This window comes from Channa argus, chromosome 21 (assembly GCF_033026475.1).
Source record: "Channa argus isolate prfri chromosome 21, Channa argus male v1.0, whole genome shotgun sequence".
Taxonomy (NCBI): Eukaryota; Metazoa; Chordata; class Actinopteri; order Anabantiformes; family Channidae; genus Channa; species Channa argus.
This window is the reverse complement of record NC_090217.1, coordinates 6663699-6684499: the sequence shown is the minus strand read 5'-3', so window position 1 is coordinate 6684499 and position 20801 is coordinate 6663699. Positions and strand designations below refer to the sequence as shown.

The window sequence follows — 20801 nt, the reverse complement described above, 5'->3', positions numbered from 1 at the left end:
ACTGACCACATCCTCCCCGCTGTGGCAGATAAGACCTGGACTGGAGGCAGCCTCCACACAATGCTCTCTTTCCAGGAAAAACACACTTGCTGCCATATGTTTCTCACAGGATGTGTCTTAATTTTATATTTTCTTGTGTGCCTGTTGTAATATTTCACTACAATGGAGACAGCGCCAAATCTTTCAACACAGCCTTTACATTTTTTTTATGTGTGTGTGTGTGTGTGTGTGTGTGTGTGTGTGTGTAAGAGAGATAATGCCAGTTTTTTCCTTTTTGGACAAAGGACACGAGCTTGTTATCACATCAGTAAAATCAAGCACATGTGAGAGTACACAGATTGATTTATTGGTCATATTAAAAATTAAAACAAGGACAACCTAAAAAATAATTGTCATAACACAATAAATATACTGCAGTATGTGCACCGACTTAATACTTTTACTAATAATGCTTCTTACTAGTTGCTTGTTGCAACATGAGAAGGAAAAAAATACACTACTGTATAAAATAGCTCAGAATTATCAACCCTTTCATGCAAATTATAGATTCAAGATACACAACATGTGAAATGGTTGTGATTTAATTTTTTGGCTTAAATCCTACTCAAGTATAAAAGTATTTTCTTTAATTGCTCTAAATTAGAAAGTAGATGACAATTTAGATATACTCAAACAAGAAAGTATTGTTTTAATTGATTTTTATTTTATTTAGTGTGTCAGTGTCAGCAATCGTATCATAAAGAACTCAGCCACAAAAACTATATAGTTAGAATATCTCTAATTATCAGGTTTTTAGAATTAGGCTTTTCTTAATATACCATTTAATTCGTGCATGCACTGCGAAACTGTTTTAATTAGAGATGTTAAGTCAAAAATGTGTTAAAAAATGTTGATGGTCTCAGAATCAGCGGTGAAACAAGCATGTTTTTTTTCTTTCAAAATACATTGGACCAAATAAAAACTAAACAAAAAGATATTGTCAATTTCAAATGACATTTCTCCTTTCGAATTTTCCTCTCATAATTTACATTTAAGTCTTGTCAGTGCGTTTTTATCCAAAGTCACTTACATAATTTGCACTGTAAAAGTATTTACAATTAATTTACAGTAAACAACTAAAAACAACGCTTTGGGAAAGTCTCATTTGCATGTAATAAACATGTGATGTATTATGCATAATGTTATTATAATATAACAACATGCAGGGAATGAATATGCATCCAGCAATTCAGAGCACAAAAGTCTGTCAAAGCCCTCTTAGGCTTTAAAGCTTTAAAGTACAAATTCCCTCTGTGAAAGACCGTCATGCAGCTCACAGTTTAGTTGTGTGTGAGGTGAAGCTGGAGGCCAGGTCATAGTCTTCCTGCAGCTGGTAGTGTCCATACCAGCTGTGCCAGTCTGCCGCTGCAGATCCACAGTAGCTGTGTTCAGACGAGCTTTGCTGCTGACTGTGGACCTCCTCCTGTGTGGTGTGGCATGGCAGGTGCAGGGACACCTGCGTGGAGCCCAGCCTGTGCAGGATGTCTGGGTTGAACTGGTAGGTGAGTTTGCGGCGCACTTTAATAATCTCACCGGTGCGACTGTAGTTCCTCAAAGCTCTTGCCATTTTCTGATAGGTCATGGTCTTACGGTTGCCCTTGCGCTGGCCCCAGCATTCTGCCAGCTTCTCTTTGTTCTTGGAGATGAAGTGGAAGGTGCCACTGCTGCTGTCCGTCCATTGGATTGAGTCACCCATGTTGGGGTCATTCAGAGCTTCATGAAGGTATTCATAAAGTCTGAGCTTCTTACGGCCTGTGTGGGGATATTGATTCTGTTTTACTGAAGAGAATAAAAAAAACATAGAGGAAGTGCTAATGTGTATATTTGTTACCTTTGCTGGTCCTCGGTGGTGGTAAGATGGAGTAGAAATGAGGGGATTCAATTGGTACAGGATGACCCAGGGAGACATCAGGGATCGGCTGAGGCCAGGACTGCTGCTGTAAGACCAATATTCTTAATCAAAAAGATGTGAAGGGCAAAGAACTTACAACAGGTTAAGTACAAAGTAAAAAGTGGGAAACATGCAATGAGGCACGGAAAATACATAAACACGAGACCTGGTGACATTAGCTGCACTAAAACATGGAGCTAAGTACTGAGACAAGAGCGGCCTAAGCAAGAAACATGAAGTGAGAGTAAATCCAGACAAGCTCTGCACTTTGCTCACTCTGAATGTGACAAAAACATGAACACAAAGCACTGCAAAGACGGAGCTGTATTGTGCCGTATGTCATAGTGCGGAGTGAGCAAGAGGCAAACAAAAGACCAAGACTGGGTTATCACACTGATCCCAGCTGAGGTCCTAGAAACTGTCAAAACATTGCATTATCGTTATAGAACACAGAACTGACAAATCATGAAAAAAGTCACAAGACATCACAGCAAAAAGTGAGTGCAGACAAAGAGCTTTGGTATTGTGGGGATCAATAGTCGACATGATTCAGGTGTGTCAGGCTGAGAGCAGGGCAAATGAAACCAAAGAACAACATGGAAACATCCAAAGGTGAAAAAAAATGACTGATCATTTGTCTGAGCACTACTCACAGCTGCTTCGTGTGTCCATGTGTTGTACACAGCAGCTGGAACATCCGACTGGGGCGTGATGAGGCAGCAATGGTGCTGATACTGCAGAGATTGCGGCTGAGAACCCAGAGTTTCATAATATGTATACTCTGAAAAGGAAAAGGGAGTTGTCATCGTCTCCCCATCACTTACACATTAAGCTAAATCTTCTGTACTTGAAAATCAGGGGAAATTCTGAGACTTTTAAAGTTAAATTGAGCACAGAAAATGAATGGAAATTAAATAAATACAACAAAAGTGTTACCTCTATATTTATACATGGTTTCACTAAATTATGCAAAAGAGGATTGTAGCTGTACCTGAGTAATATGAATTGTTTGAATTCTGTTCAATTACGTCGATGGCGTCCTGGAATTGTTGGTTCATGTCGTTGTCCAAACATGTCTATCACGGAACGCAAAAGATCTGATTTTATTTCACCAGATAGGACCTCAATGTTTGGTTTTTACAAGTTAATTTACCTTTAAAAATTGAATGTAGAACTACATGCGACCAAAATTTTCAGCTTTCATCTTCCAGATAACAAAAGTCCTCACAACTCACCATCTTGTGTGTCTCGTGTGGGTCGTTTCTTTCACTTTTCTGTCCTAAAAGTTGAAAGCTGCTGCACTAGTGCAGGTGTACAGTATTTGGAGAGGTGTATATATATGTGACACAGACCTCCAATACCTGTTCACCAGTTAGGCACGTGAATAGTTAGAGAGGCTGGTCAATTTAAATGTGATATTGTCACGATGGACTGGCATCGTACACTTCTTCTTTTTTAGAGAGACAGATCAGAGCATCACACTAATGGTGAAGATCCCTATCTACCATGGAAAGAACAAAACCCACTTTTATTGCGCATTCAGTCCAGGAATACCACCAATTCTCTATCTGACCTGATGATTTGCATACTTGGCAAGATTCCTAACATACACATGTTTAATCGGTGCATCTCAGTGCAAACTTGAGCTAATGAGATTGCTGGAAATTTTTTTTTCCTCTGTGTGCTTTTGTTTTTGTTGTGTGAATTAAGCAACATTTGCATGAAATGTTCGTGTGAAACGAGCTGATGGCTGGGCTCTAATAACAACCATAAACAATTGGTAACCACCAATTTACAATAAATGAATGAGACGTGAATTATTTGTCACTAATAATCAAAAAATAGATTAAACCTATATTCTGCTTTAATTTAAAGGCCACATGCCATTAACATTTGAACATGTTGTACACATCTATATTTGCACATTTGCATCCTAAAACAGCTCTAAGAACATTTTATTCTGAAATGCACTATGTGCATTGCACAATTTATGACCAACAACAAATATGTAATATTTATCTTCTTCTTGTTAAATCTTTACCTATTTTTTTTCTGGATTTGTCTGGGTTATGTGCACCTACTGTAATGATTGAATGCCTTTATTTAATTTTCTCATATTTCTTTATATATATATATATTTTTCTTTTTATTCTCATAAATGTGTATGCGTTCGTAACCCTTTGTGTCTTATTTAGTATCTTTTTTGTCTATTCTTTTATAGCCCTTTTGCCCTTTATCTTTTATCATTTCGATTGTGCACACAACTAAACAAAGTTTTTCTCCACAAGTGAATAAGTTGTGGCTATTTGCATTTCCAATTGAGCAAAATGCCATAAACACAGCTTGAGATAAATGATTGTACAGTAAAGGTTAATGGTTAATGATGTCATCATCACTGTTATACTCAGCCTAGGCCTTTTTCCCCACAAAGCCAACCCCCTCCTCCCCTCTTCAAATAAACACAGGGTTTTTGAGAAGTTAATTTATCTGAAGCGTGCAGTTTTAAATATCAACTGACTTGCTCCTGAAGTTCCCCTTTCAGCCCAGTTCAAATTTGGCAGCAGTCAGGCCTGAATGCTGAGCTGGAAACATGGAAACAAAGAATGGAGATGCACAGATTATAGCAGAGACATTATCAGTTCACAGGCTCATTCAAGTGATGAGATGGGAATTTATTCGCACCATCGCATTATTCTGCATGATCATTACACATCAACATCTTCTTTTTAAAGGCAACGCTCACACCACAGCGGATTATCACATTGTGTGCTGGTGTCTGTGTGGGCATGGGGGGCTAGAAAAGGTGTGTGTACAAGCATGCAAATATGCATGTGTGTGTGCGCTTCCTGCCTGTGCAGCATGCTGATAAAAACAAAGAACCACAAACCTTGTCCTGTCTCCCACTCTGTCTTTCCCTCTTTCCACTCAAGGTGAAACTCCATAAATTAAAGACCACAACCTGTCAGGCTGCAGCTGCAGTCTGACAGCTGTGTGCTGCTGTGTGGGACAGAGGTTTGATCCATTAAGTTGTTTTTTTTTGGAGTGGGGGGGGCTTCTCACTGAAGTTTCTTTCATTAGTTTTATATTCCTTATGATGAAAAACTTACTTACACATGCTTTTTCTGGAAGGACTATAGTAGCTGATTCACACAGTTCACTCTATTCAGCTCTATTGTTTTCCATTTGATTCTGATCACTAGTTTGGTCCCATCACAGATTCGGGCTCTGGAGTTGGCAGCATGTGCTTTTCACTGTCTCCACAGCAATTGTAAACAAACGTACGTAGCTTGAAATATTTGTGCTCTGCAGAGGATGAAGAGTAAAGACACCGATGTTGGTACTGAATCCATCAGGTCAGAGTGTGTATGTGTGAATCAGTTCTGTTCTATTGTGTGCAGTTCAGTTGCATTCAGTTGTGCTGTTGTGTTAACTGTTGTAATCTATTCTATCGTGGCATATTGAGCTCTGTTCTATTTGAGTCTGTTCTATTACGTTGAGTTCCTTTTTTTTTTTATTCTGTTTTTATTATATGTTGAGTTCCATTCTACTAAATTCTATTGTTTCATGTTCAGTTCTATTCACATTGTATTAAGCTCCATGACATTCTGTTCTTCTGTTGTATTTTGTTTTCTAATATGTTGAGCTACTTCATTGTTTAGTGTTCTATTCCTGAGATTGACGGGTACCCTGTCCAGGGTGTACCCCACCTCTAAACCAGCAACAGCTGGGATAGGCTCCATCCCCCCATGACACTGAACAGGAGAAGCGGTTACAGAGAGTGGATGGCTAGATAGTGATCTATCGTGTTGAGTTCTATTATGTTCTCTCTATTCTTGTTTTCGTGTTCTGTTCTGTTCTATCACATTGAGCTCAATGTTATGTTGAGTTCTATTGAATTGTGTTCTACAGTATTATATTTTTCTTTAATTCTTTAATATGATATAATGTTCTGATATTTTCTAATTGACCCCACTCTGCTCTCTTCTGTATAAGATATAAACAGATCCTACACATGACTTTAAAAGTAACGTCTGTCTGTACATGTGCTGTAATATACCTTTAGCTTTGTTCCATTTACCATCATTAAGGATTTATTGCGATGTGGAACAATCTTTAATTGATCCTTTTATTGCCTTCAGTACTTACTACTTTTAACAGATATTCAAATTTTTTTATCAACACCACTTCCCTTGATTGTTTCTACTGTTGTGGTTAACAATATACAGGTATAAATAAAGTTTTAGGGTCTAATTTGAATTGAATGAACTCTTGTTTCACTGGTATTTATAATGCAGACACTTTATTGTTTTGTTAATGTCATTTATGTTAGCAATCGTTTTTCACACATACACCAATCAGAAATAACATTAATCAAACATTAATCAGTAACCACCTGTGCAATTTAATGCAATCCAATATAGCTGCTCTGCCATTAAATCTACTTTTACAAGGTTTTTAGGTTGAAATTGTCAGTGATAATTCTACTGTGTGTTTATGATTGAGGTGAAAGGTCACCTCCTTCATTTTAAAACTCAAATGCACACACAAACTCAAAACCACCTCTAGGACGACTCAATTCGACTGCCTTAAACTGCACAGGTGGTCATAATGTTATGCCTGATCGGTGTATTAACAGTTTCTGAAAGCCCAACATTCCATTACCATTGTCTTTTATGTTCTGTATTTGTTTTGTACAGCAGGTGTGCGACGTGCCAGTATTTCCAGTTAATATATGTTTGGGGGTGTGTGTGTGTTGAGGACACATATGAGGGATTTGGGGAGGAAAAAGAGACAAACGGATTCATCTTTATTGCTGTGGGTACTGTATATTTTCTGGGTCTGCAGGCACACTGCAGCTTTATCTGTCCAAACAAAGAAGCACTTTCCTTCCCCTTATCAGTTCAATAGCTGCGTGCATGTTGGCCCCGATGTGGGAACGGTAGGCTAACCACAGCACAGTCAAGGCCATTGTTCTTCTTTATTTACTGGTACTCGATGAAAATCAAGAAGTGTCAAAGCCACTGATGTATAATTAGTCTGCCAGGCTGAATGCTGACCGCAGAATTGTAATCATTATGAGATTGTGTTTGTGTGCTGCATGAAAACATCAGATCTAAAGTGAAATGTGGGTCAGACCATTTAACATGCATTCATTCTCTTTTAACATATATTGTAACATGTATTACAATTATATTTTGCAGTCAACACAGTTAGCTTATTTATCATGAGCAATCTAGCACTTTCTTTGGTACTTCATGGTGTAGTAAGTACTTATTGTGTTTTATTTATTTATTATTTGGTTATAACATCTGCTATTTCACAGATGTGTGACAGCAAATATCTTACTTTTTATGCCACCAACAATCTTTCCTTTGACTCCTTCTGTCCAAACAGTGTGAGTGTCAAGAGGATCTTCTTTGACAAATGATTGTAATGGTGCTCGCTGACCAGTAGACGGCAGGACGTTGCAGCAAACCGAACATCCATCGCAAATTGTCCATATTTCTCCTTTAAAAAGATCAGTCATCTTTCCTGTGTATTAATGGCTCATTATAAACTCCCGATAAGCTAAATTACAGAGTTGCAGACTCTGTAGGCAGAGTGAAGTAAAATACTAGGATTCATACCATTAATGCTCAGGAACACGTCACCATCTCGTGTCTAGCCCTGTGAATTTCAGACTGAAAACAGCCAGGGGTTCAAACAAGAGCAGCTATTGATAAGGCAACCAAATACAATCCAGCTAAGAGTTACAGGGGCAGTAAACACACTGAGACAGGTTTTTGCAACTTCAAAAAAATGGTGTTGACATCATGATTTGTTGTGACAAATTAAGGTTAACATTGGAAATACACTGCACACATTACAAATCGCTCAGTAATGTCTGTGCAGCCAGTGCCACTGCAGCGGCTTGTTGGATGATGCCAGCCTGTACTGTGATAAAGCTGAGGCCGTTTTAGCTTTTTGACCCATCTGCACTGGCACCACAGGCTCACTATTTCACAAATGCGTGTTTTATGAGACAGAACTTTAGCTTCAAACCCAACAGTAACCCCTTAGTTATTTATTAAACCCGACTAAAAAAAAACAACCTCTGTTTAAATCATTGCAAAAACATTCAGGCTGAAAATTGTTTAATCAGTACACAACCACAGGTCACATGTTTAATTGCTGAGTGTCAGTAGATTACGTTTAACTGCAGCCAGATCTTCAGAGAGAGGCTGGTTCTAAACTGATTTAGTTTAGCTGATTTCTGGTTCAGTAATAAGAGACACACAAAGAAACAGCAAACAGACATTTCAAGTTTCAGGATTCTTTATGATTTTATGGAATGATTTTACATTCCTGGTTTACATTTTACTGGCTTTGCTCAGAGATCTATTGAATACAGGAAAATCCACAGAAAGCTCTGCTGAGAGCTGAGGTAGCACAAAACCCAATTGAACCAATGTGTAATAATAATTGATTTAAAGAGTGTTTTAAAGAGAATTTAAAGAATTATTGATTTAAAGAGTGTCAGAGAGTAGAAGCTGTATTCAGACAGGGAGGTGGAATATTTCGTTTGGAATAAATTTTAAAGCACAGAAGACCCGTTGAAAAGTTAAAGACGAGGTTATCCCTACTTTCTGCAGTAGGCCACAGCCCCATATGCAACTACTCCTACAACAGCCACTAAAGCAGCTCCTCCACAAAGCAGCCCTGTGGAGCTCAGAGGTTTGCGAGTCTCAGAAACAGTGGACCGTGGCTCTGTCTTCTCTACAGCTGCTGGAGACTCTTTAACTGAATGTTCCTCCACATCTGAGAGGGGGACCTGTGAGAATTTATGCTGCTCGAGCTCTTCTACTGGAGGCTCTGCTGCCATCAGTGTGAGGATGGAAGGAGGGAGCAGCCCCTGAGTAGAATAAAGCTCCTCTACTTCAGAGGATGTTGTTGAGGGAACTGGAGTGGATGTAGTGGAGGGGGGATCCAGCCTGACGATAGGCAGAGGAGGCAGGGTCACTGGGGGAACCTGCCTGATCCCTGCAGGCTCCTTCTCCACATGACGCTCCTCTGCCGACACCGGCAGCTCAGTGTCTGGAGCCTGAAGGTCCTCTTCATCTTCCCTGAGCTCCACTAGCTCCTTCTCCCCACCCAACACACTCAACACGCTTGTTTGCAGCTCATCATCTTCATCCTCCTCTTCCTCTGTTCTCTTCACCTTTTCCTCCTCTGCAGCCTCTTTCTCTGCCTCCTCCAGCATCTCGGCCTCCTCTCGCTCCAGATGGACCATGTCAGAGTTGGAAGAGTGGTTCTCCTCCCCTGCCAGAGCCGCGCCGTCACTGCTGTCGAGGCTCTTGGTGTCCTCGGGGTCGGCATCGCCCATTGTGGACCAGGACTCTGCCAGCAAGCTCTCACTCTGCCACGGTCTCGGGCTCTCAACCTGGGTTAGAGGGAGAGTAGCAGGGCTGGGGCTGATGGATCCAGTCTCTCCACCTCCTCCATCGTCCCTGCTAGACTCAACACCTGCCTTTTCCTCCAGAATGAAGGCTGGCTACTGCAGAGACAAAACAGTCCAGATCGGTGGGATATCATGACTAGTACTTTAGTACTTTAGACCACATCTACAACAAGTCGTCTAAATTTGACCCTTTAACCCTAAAATGCACTGTGATGATTTCTGCACACATTAGGCAGTAGGTAGATTAGGCCCCTTTCAACTCTTGTCTTTCTGGTAATGACTGAGACTGACATCCAGCTTTACCAAGTAATAAATTGAATAAATGAAGAGTCAATAAACTAATTAAATTAGGCATGCACTGAATGAAAATAAAAAAATCTCAGACTCATTTGTTTTGTATTGTGAATAACACGTAGGTAATTCTCAGACACTTCGAATAACTTCCCTATTTCAGTGTACATCTTTGGACAACTTAAACGTGTAAAGGTTTGAATTTCTTTTGAGCAACCTGAAAGACTCCCCACTTTGCTGCCACCTGGTGGTACTGTTAAAAAGCACGTTTCTGGAGACTGCAACCATGACTTTGTCCTCAGTGGTTTGAAAAATTCATCCCATAGTAGATTTAACCATAATGTGGTGCAAAATGACAAGCTCCTGTCTATTAACAGATTTTTTTCACTCGTCTGTTTCATCAGCGGGGCTGTGATTGGAAAAAGCTGCTCACTGGGTGCTCTGGGTTACAGTGCCTGTGACTATCTATAGCCTCGCCCTGCATATCTTACTAAGTTTAGACACTGCATACATCTCCATCCTGTCACCCAAGAGTGGAAGCTATTTTAGTGGTTTTGCATGACATGAGTAGGAACATGAATGGAAGTGACTCATTATTTCTTATTTCGGTGGTCTGTTTCAAAATCTTACCAAATGTGAGGGTTTTCTTGTACTGAGATGTTTAATCTCAACAGAATAACATCTTAAAAAAGGAAAAGCAATTCTCAGATTATATCGACAAAACTGAATCCAGCACCAGGCTGAATTCAGTCCCTCAAGGTGACCTTCACTCTCTTGAGCCATGTTTTAGCTTTAATTGCAAAAAGCCCCCACACTGTTTTCTCTGGTTTCAGATCATCTCAACAACATCATTAACAGCCTCTGCAGTGATCAAATATCTGTTATATTCACACTCAGCCTTATTCAGTTGAAAATCTTTTTGCTGATTATGTCAAGCAAAAAAAAAAAGTTGTAATTAGTGATGATTAGCAGCTGCTGTGAGAAATAAAGGTGGACATTTACAGGTTAGCGGGTTTAGTGTTTCTTTTTGCATTTGTGTTTTTTAAAATGTGATGTTTAAATGGTGTGAATTACTTTTTAAAGTGAGATCAGATAATAGAAGGTGCTCGGGCATATTCAAATATTTTGCTCTCTTCTCACATGCTGTCTGTGTCAATGTGTACTTTAACTATCATACAAAATGCCATAAACAATGGTGTATGCATGCTACTGTCTAGTAGCAATATATATATTTTTTTACTTTGATTATATTGAGATCTGTGACTGAAATTTATATTTGCTTTAAAGATCACAAGCCTAAATTTAGTGGTGACAGATGCAGATAAGGTCTGAATACGACATGCTGTATATCAAAAGGTTTGGATTTGAATTTCATTCCGTTGTTCCTAACTGGCCTAAATGTCTAAATATGTGCTTTTGAGTAAAGTTTTTTTCTAATTATAATAACATGTAAAATAGCAACAGGTGTACTAGGGAGAGGTGTAGTAGGCGTCTTTACTCCACGAGGCACATACTGTCCACATTAAGTGGATTAATTTAATAGTCAGATGTCATTTGGAACTTTTTAGCTAAAAAAGAATATTGTATATTATATTATAATATTTTAAAAGATCTGCTCAATCTAGCAGCTTAAAGGACACTGCTGGAGGACACAGTGTGATTTGTATATGTCAGAGCATGTAAAATGGTTATTTTGAATTTATATTTTTAAATTTATGTTATATTAAGTTTTTATTTTATTTTTTTACCTTAAGTCAAGGTTATTATCCACTTTAATAACCACAACAGTGGATCAGGAGGTGGAGCGATCACAGGTTTGATCACTGATTCCTCTGGTCACCATGTAGAACTGAAACCCAGGTGTGTGTTCTTCTTTTATACGTTTCTTTGGATAAAAGCCAAAATAAGTAAATGTAAAAAGGGTTTTAATGTTTTAAAACTCAATCACTGCTCCCTCTGTGTTTAATGGTGGCAGCCAGTGGGGACTGGGGGGGTGGCAGTTGTTAGTTGTGGCACCTGGGCTTGAAGTGGGTCAGTGTGTTGCTACATGGCTGTAATCTTGTATGTGCTGTTTCCTTTATATTGATTATTTTGTGTTTTTGCCCTCCTCCCCTTGGCTCCACATTGTGCTCTGTTACCAAAATGTATAATTTTAGTAGCTTTAAAAAGGGCTTAAACTGTGTGCTATGACTGCCACTGCAAAATGTAATAATCTTGGAAAAGTAAGCTTCATTTACTTTGACTTCACTTTCATTTCTTTAGTATTCTTTCTTTACATTGCACTAATATTTTATCGCTAAAACGTGTTCTCAGCCTCACAGGGGGAAAAGTAACCCTCTTTTCGTGTCTTATATGCAGCAACCTTTTGTACAGTAAAACCTTCTGAATCTGATGCTAGTAGCTGCACAAAATCAATAAAGAGACTCATTATGCAGTAAATAAACATTTCCAGTATATTTATGGGCTAAATCACCTGATTAATACAGGTCAGGTTTGTGTTTTTCCATGCTTTGATGACTGAAATCCTTGACATCTCACTCCACCCCTGCCAGAGTGAGCAGGCTGGCACAAACGTCTCGCAGACGTCACTGCTTTAATGACCAACTAGCTGCCATATTGTCTCTCCTGCACTACATGTCCTGTGGCCTTTGCAGACTTCAGTTCAGTTCCAGCAACACGGATGCATTAAACATTAAACTTCACCACACGAGCATGTTCCGCCCCTCACACACTCACACACACACGCGCGCGCACAAACACAGAGGCTCCTTTGTGTCCATGTCTGTAAAGAATCCAATCAACAAATTCTACTCTGTGACCCTACTTTACTTAATGACCTACTTGAGTAATTGGATTCCTATTGATCCCATCCCAGCAATAACAGGCTCATGGTGATGTGAATGATCAGTGGGATATAGAGCGCCTTACTTCTGTGCAAGTGTGACACAGTGATACAAGAATTTACAAAAGGTCAGCTTTCAATGTCAAAGTGGTGCCAGCCTTATTTACATTCACAACTGTCTTGTGTATGGTGAGATTTTGCCCTTCGCTATACCCGAGTGACCCACAGTGACCCATCTTACAATAGCATGTTTACCGATAACAGACTTTTAACAAAATGTGTCACAATCAAATGACAATATTGATCATTGCAGTAATTAATAAAGAGCTATTTATAATCTTTTCACACTCTTGAATGAGTTACCTAAAACTTATAAAAAAAGGACATCCCAGCGTACCTGTGTCCTCCTGGTGCAGTGTTGGGTGAGTTGCTAGATGGGAGGCAGATGCTGTAAATAAAAGTGAGACGTGTATTCACACACGAGGCAGGAGAAAAGATAGGCAGGCATGCATGCTGCAGCTGGCACAGGAATAACAAGATGGACAAGCTGTACAAAAGTCTCTCTCTCTTTCCCCCGTTTACTCCACCTCCCAAATCATGACATAACAGTTGGCTGCAGAGGAGTCACTTGGCTGTACGGTGCGTTCAAAGGAAAAAAAACTCAATAATTTAAGTAAATAGTGAAAAACTGATAGTTTATTACATGAATTCTCAGAATTCCAAACTTAATGTGTGTATCTCAAAGAGGTCACTAGAGGTCAGCAGATGAATGTTTCATTCAGGTAAACAATTGTTGTTGTATGCTAACTGTCTAAACAGCAGATTAGCAGTCCACAGTGTGCACAGTGTGAGTGGAAGATGCATGTTAAATAGGAAGAAGAGCTATTTCTGAAACTGAACTTTCCAACTTCTAGTTCCCTCTGCTGGCAAGACCGTAGAATTGGATATTTGAATTTATAGAAGTGGGCCTCCAGTTAGAAAATGAGATGACTAACACATAGTGCAATAAAGTACTGAAGTGTAAGAAAGAATTTTGTTTTAAATCTTCAATCGAACATAAAGTATAAAGTCAAAGTATAACTAGTAAATGTAGAATCAGTAAAGATGTGTCTTCATTTACTCTATTCATTAGATCGTTTGTCATGCACTAACACCAATCCAGCATTTAATTTTAGCAGCTGGTTGACTTGGAGCTGACAGACTGCAACAAGTAGTTTTGGTCATTATTAATCAATTTGTTTTCCAACGCTCGGCCGTCACATTTACCCAGAGCCTACAGTGATAAATCGAATAGCTGCTTCAGGTTTAATTATTGGTTTGTTAAATTTTCGAAACTCTTCACGTTTATCATCAGAAATACTGATTTTTATTATATATACTCAATAATCCTGTAATGGAAAAAGAAGTAATGGAATGGAAAAGAAGATCAAAATTGCATGTAAACTCATGTAAAGTGCAAATAAATCACAAGCTACAATGCAGAAGTTGATTTTATGTACTTGGTTTCATCCCACCGCTGTTTATGAGATGCACTTGCACAGTACCAGCATGTACTCTTTGTGTACATATACACAGTTTCATATGCAAACATAATATTTCCTCAGTAAGTAAGAAAACAATGCCTTTTCTGCTACATTTTTAGAAATCAACCGTATTGACAGTTTTATTTACTGTACTTTAAACTGATCATTAGTATTTGTTATTTTCTGCTTTGTGAAACCATATTTTTTTTTGTTTTTATTGTTACTTAGAACTTAGAAATTAAGGGTTGTAAAGTGCATTTCACAAAAACAGAAGCAACTAAAGAAATCATAATAAAATTGCCATTAGATTCATTAAATAGAACATCTTATTTCTAATTCTAAATGAAATATCATGGCAATGCCAGACAAATTAAGCAACATAAAGTACAATACAAACTTTACACTGGTAATTTATATTTACTATAGATAAACTAGGATTTCTAATTACAAATTGTAAAGCTATTTATGAAAAAACTGAATAAAAAATAGTACGTTTCCTCTTTTATTGTGGAATAGACGCGTCTCTTTTTCCTCGCTCCTGATTGGCTGATCACAGGAAGTAAACATCATGTGACACCGAAACTCAGCTGATCCTCCGTAGACATCTTTACGAGTCACGACTGCGGCGATTAATTCAAACCTCCTCTTCTCTGAATTCCAGGTAAATGATAATCGATTTAATGCTCGCACTGCAGCATTAACATCCAATTTTTAACAATGACGCTTTTCTTTATGTACCAGTTGTGTTGAATGTAGTGTTTTTTTATAATTTCTTTCACAGCTGCAACCATGGCGCTCAGCGATGCCGACGTTCAGAAGCAGGTAACGAAGCGTTTTACCCTTCAGAATGACACAGTTCGGTCTGTTCTCTCTCATTATCCCGTTAAATAATGTCGTACACTGCTCTTAATAACACTGCACGACACGTTTCCGTTCCCTGCCATTTTATTTGAAAGTGAATGTGTGTTTCCAACACGATGACATTGACAGAGCTGTATATGTTAGCATAAAATGTAAGCTAGATTTGACTGGTGGTTTTGTATATAGCAAGACTTTTCACACTTAAATGAGAAGTCATTTTAAAGCCAGGCAAGTGTGAAAGTTACGCTTAGATGTAAAATGTCATATTTCCAAATTGATCACATGATGAACACATGCCAGGGCCCAAAGATGAGGAACTTGGAGTGTGAGCCACTGTCCGGACATTCAATCTCAGCAAACGCTGAAAATAGGTATCAAGAGGTGCAGTGCAAAACTGCAGATGTGTGATAATTATGTGATGTGGGTTGAGAAACCTCAAATAATGAGAAGGCTCACGTTTTAGCCAGGTGTCATGTTGAAGATTGGTCAATATTAGCCCCAGTATATTCCTGTTACGGTTCACAGTACTCAACATCTAAATGACTAAATGCCAGATATATGGTGACCATGAAGGTTGTTTAATGAGCCGCAGCTATTTATTGTATTTTTAAAAATATTTTTTATTTTCATACAGAATATTTTGTGAATATTTTGCTTGTGTTTAACAAATCGGCAAGAACATATCTTGGTTTTAGATTAATGGATTAGGATATACACTTGCAAGTTGGGAAGTGAATAAAAAAACATTTTTATTTGGGAATATAAGAAATATTTTTTTATCCGTATTGTTAGAAGAGACTCTCAGGATGCAGGAAATGCCTATAGATCAGCAGTGAAATGTCTGTGTGTGACCTTCTGGATTAGGGTTTATCTTTCTCATACCACTTTTGCAGTTTAACAGAAAGCAGAAACTGGAAACTGCAATTCCGAATAAATGGTTTTTAAAAAAGGAGTAATTTGTTTGAAGGAATGTTGCTTGTACACACCCTGGACCCTCTTTCAAAAATGCTGCATGCAAATTACAAAGCTATGGAGAATTTGCTGTGGATCTTTAAATTCTCCAGTGGTTTAACAGCTCATAGCTTGAATGCACTTGTATGTATTCCCAAAACATGAGCGTGTTTCTTGTTTGTGTTTATAGATCAAGCACATGATGGCCTTCATCGAGCAGGAGGCCAATGAGAAGGCCGAAGAAATCGATGCAAAGGTAAAAATCAGCAGCATCACACAAAGACTCCCCTGCTCTACTGTACCCTCTGTGACTTGAGCAGGGGGGTTAGACTTTAGGGATGTAGCTTTGGGGCTTTAGACAAAGTGTGTACAGTGACATCTGGTACCATTTACCATATGTGTGTAATCAAATATAACAATCATAATTATTATTATATTGCACGCAAACACATTTTTTGACTTTGTGGTTAGTATTTAACATTTCATTCATCACAATGTGATGTAGTGGCATTTCAAATGCTATTAGCTAACATTATTACTTGGTGTAAGGTGGGAAAGTTCTCATTCTCATGATCATTTCTTTCTGGTTTATGGTTCTCAATTATTGTGTTTTCTTATTCCCTTAATGTGACATTTAGTGATTCCGAAGTCACAGTCACTTGGTTTTTCTTTTGCCCTGATGCAGTGCACCAAAACAGTGCGCTTCACTGAAGTGACAAAAGCTTCAGTAACATCCGCCTGTCTCCTGTTCGAGGAAAGCCGGTTTTTCAAACTCTGAATTTCAACACTGAACTCTGAGTTGATTAAGCCTGAGATGAGAAATCAGTAAGTTCAGTCTTTTCCGTGTGTAACTGTGCACACGGTGAATAACAGATAAAGAGCGAAACTGTTACTTTACTCCAGAGGAGCTACAAATGTTAAATTTATCTTAAAAACAAGCAGCAGCCGCAGGAGCTGTGAAAGAGCCTGAGTTGAAGTCAGTACCTTTTATTCAGTGTAGTCCAATCCTTCATTAAACTTTTTTTTTTTAATGGATGCTGATGTGTTGGAATCCGGTCACCTCTTAGTGATTGTGGTCATCAAGCAAATGTGTGTAATTCTTTTTGTGATTTGTAAAAATTTGCATTAGTAATTCCATAATCGAGACGTATAGGCACAGTTGGAAAGCAAAGCTGGAGCAGTATGAGTGTGCTGACCAGTAAAGAAGGAGAATTTCTGGTTCCTCTGTGTGAACTATGTCTCCTCCTGCAGGCGGAGGAAGAGTTCAACATCGAGAAGGGCCGCCTGGTTCAGACTCAGAGGCTGAAGATAATGGAGTACTATGAGAAGAAAGAGAAGCAGATTGAGCAGCAAAAGAAAATGTGAGTCACAGCGAGACATCACAGGACACGTCAAGCCCTTCCTCCCTTAGTCCGTTCTATTAAAGAACAAAGAAATAACTGTATGTGTGACACATGGTTTCGGGAGTTTTCTTTAGCCCCTTCGTCCTACAGTGACTCTTGTGACCTTCTCAAAATTGTTTTCAAGGTTTCCACACAAACGCAGCCCAGTTAGGTTTCTAAACAAGCCCAATGTGTTATTTTTCTAGTCAAATGTCCAACCTGTTGAACCAGGCTAGACTGAAGGTCCTGAAGGCCCGTGATGATATGATCTCAGTAAGCTAATGCACATCGTCCTCTTATCTTGCTGTCACATCTTTGGACATTACAAATAATAATGCAGACATCTGTGTGACTCCCCTGTGTATTTGTACCTTCAGGAAATGCTGAATGAGGCTCGCCAGCGGCTCGCTAACATCGCTAAAGACCCTTCCAAGTATGCAGCTCTGATGGACGGATTGGTCTTACAGGTTTGTTTTCAGACATCCATTCTCTACCCTTAGACCTTCCACTGGAAAAGAATCCACAAAGACCTCATCGCTGGTTGCCCACTTCAGTGTGTTGCGGTTTTGTTTTTAAATGGATAAAATTGTTACCCAAGGGAAGCTGATGGCGGATTGCGTGCCATGTTGATTTTACGTACAAGTTGTTCATCTTAACAGAAGATGGCTGTTGTCTGTCTCTAATAAAGCCTAGACTGTATTCCTGTTTGGATATATACCCTAAAGCTACGAGACAGCTGTCTCCTATTAAAAACATCTGGAGGGACAATGATAACTATTATTGTTATTTTTTATGCAGGTTTGTTTATTTATTTTCAATGCTTCCTATTAGGGTTTTTATCAGCTCCTGGAGTCCAAGGTGACTGTTCGCTGTCGTAAACAAGACGTGCAGATGGTACAGGTGAGTCGTCTGTGAGTTAGTGTGCGCATTTCTTAAATCTGCTTTCTGAATTGAAATTGTGTTTATACACTCGCTTCTTTTACAGGCGTCCATCCAGAGGAGCATTCCCATCTACAAGGCAGCTGTGAAGGACAAGCTGGAGGTCCGCATTGACCAGGACAACTTCTTACCTTCAGACATGTAAGCAGCCCCGATTGATACACTCCCGTCCAAAAGTATTGGGACAGTGAGGCCAATTCCTTTTATTTTTGCTTTAGATGGAAAACATTTGGGTTTGCCAAAAAAAGATGGATATCAGACAAGAGTATTTACGTCTGATTTACATCATCATGAAGTCTTTTGCAAACAGTAGATTGTGGTACCTTCACTCCTGCCACTGGAGGTTGATGCTGATGTCACTAACAGTTTCTTTACAGCTTTCAGTATATTTGTACATTAGTGGTTTGTTTGTCCTTCAGGTCTTTCCAAATGGCTTCCCACACATCGACTCGTGTGGCACAGTTCACACACGTAGACACAACCTAAAGTTTTACACTTGCGGTCCACTTTTTCAGGCTCATGCGCGTCAATGCTCCACAGGAAGCCTCCAAACTAATTTGTTTCTACAAAAAACAGAGAAATATAACAAGTAAACACAAATAATCAATCTTTTGCTGCAGTACCTTGGTGCTACTACTGAACACAGCATGCAGTTATTTGTGATTGGGTTCGTTCTACTTTTTTAAACCACGTTTTTATGATAAAACGGGAAGATATGTTACTCACTGGTAACACTGTTTTTGTTTTGTTGGTATTGTGAACGGCAGCCTCCAGTTTCTGTAGACTGTGCTGTGTGTCAACAAGTGAACCCCACATGCTTCCTGTGTAGATTCTAACAAGTAGATATTTCCCTCAGGAGTTGGTAAGAGACTGAAAACAGAGCTAAAGGAAGAGTCAAAATTGTGCTGACATTTGTCACATGGACAGAAAATGTCCCATAGTAAAAATGTTGCTGGCTGTGTAAAAATAAAAATAAATGTGTCATTGTTAATGCAAATTGGTTGTTGCAGGTTAAACATATAAAACCTAGTTTGAACCTGTCAAAACATGGACCGATTTACTGATTTGAATGCACTTGTTTTGGTGTGGAATTTCAGTTCTGGAGGAATTGAGATCTATAATGGCACTGGAAAGATCAAAGTGTCAAACACCCTGGAGAGCAGACTGGACCTCATGGCTCAGCAGGTACGAAACAGAGACGCATTGAATCACACTTTTCATCCTTGAGACTTGGCGTGTGTGTGTGTGTGTGTGTGTGTGTGTGTGTGTGTGTGTGTGTGTGTGTGTGTGTGTGTGTGTGTGTGTGTGTGTGTGTGTGTGTGTGTGTGTGTGTGTGTGTGTGTGTGTGTGTGTGTGTGTGTGTGTGTGTGTGTGTGTGTGTGTGTGTGTGTGTGTGTGTGTGTGTGTGTGTGTGTGTGTGTGTGTGTGTGTGTGTGTGTGTGTGTGTGCTTGCTTACACAAATACACTTTTAAAAGGCTTTCATGTTCACTTGTTGGGATTTTTGTCTGATTCTATCTTTGCAAAAAAAAACAGTAATAGTATTATTAAACTTGCTTTTAAGGTAATATGTTTTACATGTCACGTGCCATAAAGGTACCATTGCTTTTCAGGTGATGGAACAACTGTAGTGTGTGTGTGTGTCGCTCTAAAGATAGATAGATGGATGGAAATTATTGAATATGTTAAAAGATGATTGCAATGTATGGATAAATTTAACAATAAAAACGATAAACCCAGATTTTTGTTTTGATTTTAATCTGTTAGACCTGTTGTCCAGTCCTGCTGTCATTTTTCACATCTGACATCAGTGTCATTGTTCTTTACTTTACATGAACCGTGTGTTTCTGTGTTTGCAGATGATGCCTGGAATCCGTGTGTCTCTCTTCGGTGCCAACCCAAACCGCAAGTTTATGGATTAAATAGCTGTATTAGAGAAAAACTCTCTACTTTTATTTTTTATTATGTGAAATATGTCATTCCTCTGTCTGTGAAAGAAACATCCAATGCAAAAGAGATGCATTGTTGTATGTGATGTATTGCTTTATTTGTTGTTTTATTTTTTTTCCGTGCATTAAGGGACATTAAAGATGCTGCAAGACAACATTACAGATGTGCATCCCGGGTGCTGCACAGTTGTAATGGTTTATACTGCTGCTGCCCCTCGAGGGTCTTAGTTTACACTGATGAGTCAGTGACAACAGGCTTGTGTGGTTAGCTGGACGTGTAACAAGTTGTCCTCTAACTTGATCAGTCTTCATGACAAACACAGCTTCTGTGTCAGTTTTCCCAGGTTCATTAACCTGTACCCCACATTAGACGTTGCGTGGGGTGTTGTGTTGCTAATGAGTGTCTGCTCCAACCAATCATCTCTGAAGGTGAAGACAGTTCATGACCTTGCAACAGTTAATTTATTGATGTTGACTGTACGTTGTTCTCCTGCCATGCAAAATAGGATGGCTGATATCATTCCAGAGGGTGCGCTGTATGTATATGAGGTTTCCAGATTAAATTATATGTGTGTGTGGTCGTTTTATCTTTTTTTTTTCTTTGTCTCAAACTGAAAATGTTCTATGGTGGAAATGTATACCAATAAAATATCAATGATTAGCAGTATTTCTGCTCTTTGTAAAAATATCCACACTG

General features: G+C 39.0%; 3 protein-coding genes across 6 annotated transcripts; 1 reads left to right on the top strand and 2 right to left on the bottom strand.

Moving 5' to 3' along the window:
* Nucleotides 1-377: 377 nt before the first annotated feature.
* On the bottom strand, nucleotides 378-3311 carry spic (Spi-C transcription factor (Spi-1/PU.1 related)). Of its 3 annotated transcripts, none has more exons than XM_067491145.1 (5): nucleotides 3166-3311; nucleotides 2922-3006; nucleotides 2584-2711; nucleotides 1871-1973; nucleotides 378-1791 (listed from the first exon to the last, which is right to left on the bottom strand). In XM_067491145.1, exons 1-5 carry the CDS (start codon nucleotides 3166-3168, stop codon nucleotides 1313-1315), a joined length of 798 nt encoding a protein of 265 aa, XP_067347246.1. In that variant the 5' UTR covers nucleotides 3169-3311; the 3' UTR covers nucleotides 378-1312. The 3 variants fall into 3 exon arrangements, with proteins under 3 accessions (XP_067347246.1, XP_067347244.1, XP_067347247.1); XM_067491143.1 differs by having other exon boundaries at nucleotides 381-1791; nucleotides 1871-1976; XM_067491146.1 differs by having other exon boundaries at nucleotides 381-1791; nucleotides 1871-1976; nucleotides 3084-3221.
* A 4916-nt stretch (nucleotides 3312-8227) lies between these two features.
* Nucleotides 8228-13053, bottom strand: LOC137106922 (bcl-2-like protein 13). Of its 2 annotated transcripts, XM_067490999.1 has the most exons (3): nucleotides 12899-13048; nucleotides 11408-11544; nucleotides 8228-9464 (listed from the first exon to the last, which is right to left on the bottom strand). In XM_067490999.1, the coding sequence occupies exon 3, from the start codon at nucleotides 9291-9293 to the stop codon at nucleotides 8550-8552; it is 744 nt and encodes a 247-aa protein (XP_067347100.1). In that variant the 5' UTR covers nucleotides 9294-9464; nucleotides 11408-11544; nucleotides 12899-13048; the 3' UTR covers nucleotides 8228-8549. The 2 variants fall into 2 exon arrangements, with proteins under 2 accessions (XP_067347100.1, XP_067347099.1); XM_067490998.1 differs by lacking the exon at nucleotides 11408-11544 and having other exon boundaries at nucleotides 12899-13053.
* A 1487-nt stretch (nucleotides 13054-14540) lies between these two features.
* On the top strand, nucleotides 14541-20765 carry atp6v1e1b (ATPase H+ transporting V1 subunit E1b). Its single transcript, XM_067489914.1, has 10 exons — nucleotides 14541-14685; nucleotides 14806-14846; nucleotides 16027-16092; nucleotides 17088-17197; nucleotides 17425-17491; nucleotides 17596-17685; nucleotides 18050-18118; nucleotides 18204-18298; nucleotides 19255-19342; nucleotides 20015-20765. Exons 2-10 carry the CDS (start codon nucleotides 14814-14816, stop codon nucleotides 20075-20077), a joined length of 681 nt encoding a protein of 226 aa, XP_067346015.1. The 5' UTR covers nucleotides 14541-14685; nucleotides 14806-14813; the 3' UTR covers nucleotides 20078-20765.
* The last annotated feature ends 36 nt before the right edge of the window (nucleotides 20766-20801 follow it).

Excerpts from the sequence above, each read along its gene's own strand:
- LOC137106922 (XM_067490998.1), bottom strand. The coding sequence starts at position 9,293 with ATGGGCGATGCCGACCCCGAGGACACCAAGAGCCTCGACAGCAGTGAC.
- spic (XM_067491143.1), bottom strand. Across the intron at positions 2,712-2,921 it reads AAACAATTCATATTACTCAG|AGTATACATATTATGAAACT; the intron begins GTACAGCTACAA and ends TTTCCTTTTCAG. Across the intron at positions 1,977-2,583 it reads CATGGACACACGAAGCAGCT|CAGCAGTCCTGGCCTCAGCC; the intron begins GTGAGTAGTGCT and ends TTGGTCTTACAG.
- atp6v1e1b (XM_067489914.1), top strand. The coding sequence starts at position 14,814 with ATGGCGCTCAGCGATGCCGACGTTCAGAAGCAG. Across the intron at positions 14,847-16,026 it reads ATGCCGACGTTCAGAAGCAG|ATCAAGCACATGATGGCCTT; the intron begins GTAACGAAGCGT and ends TTGTGTTTATAG. Across the intron at positions 18,299-19,254 it reads AACTTCTTACCTTCAGACAT|TTCTGGAGGAATTGAGATCT; the intron begins GTAAGCAGCCCC and ends GTGGAATTTCAG.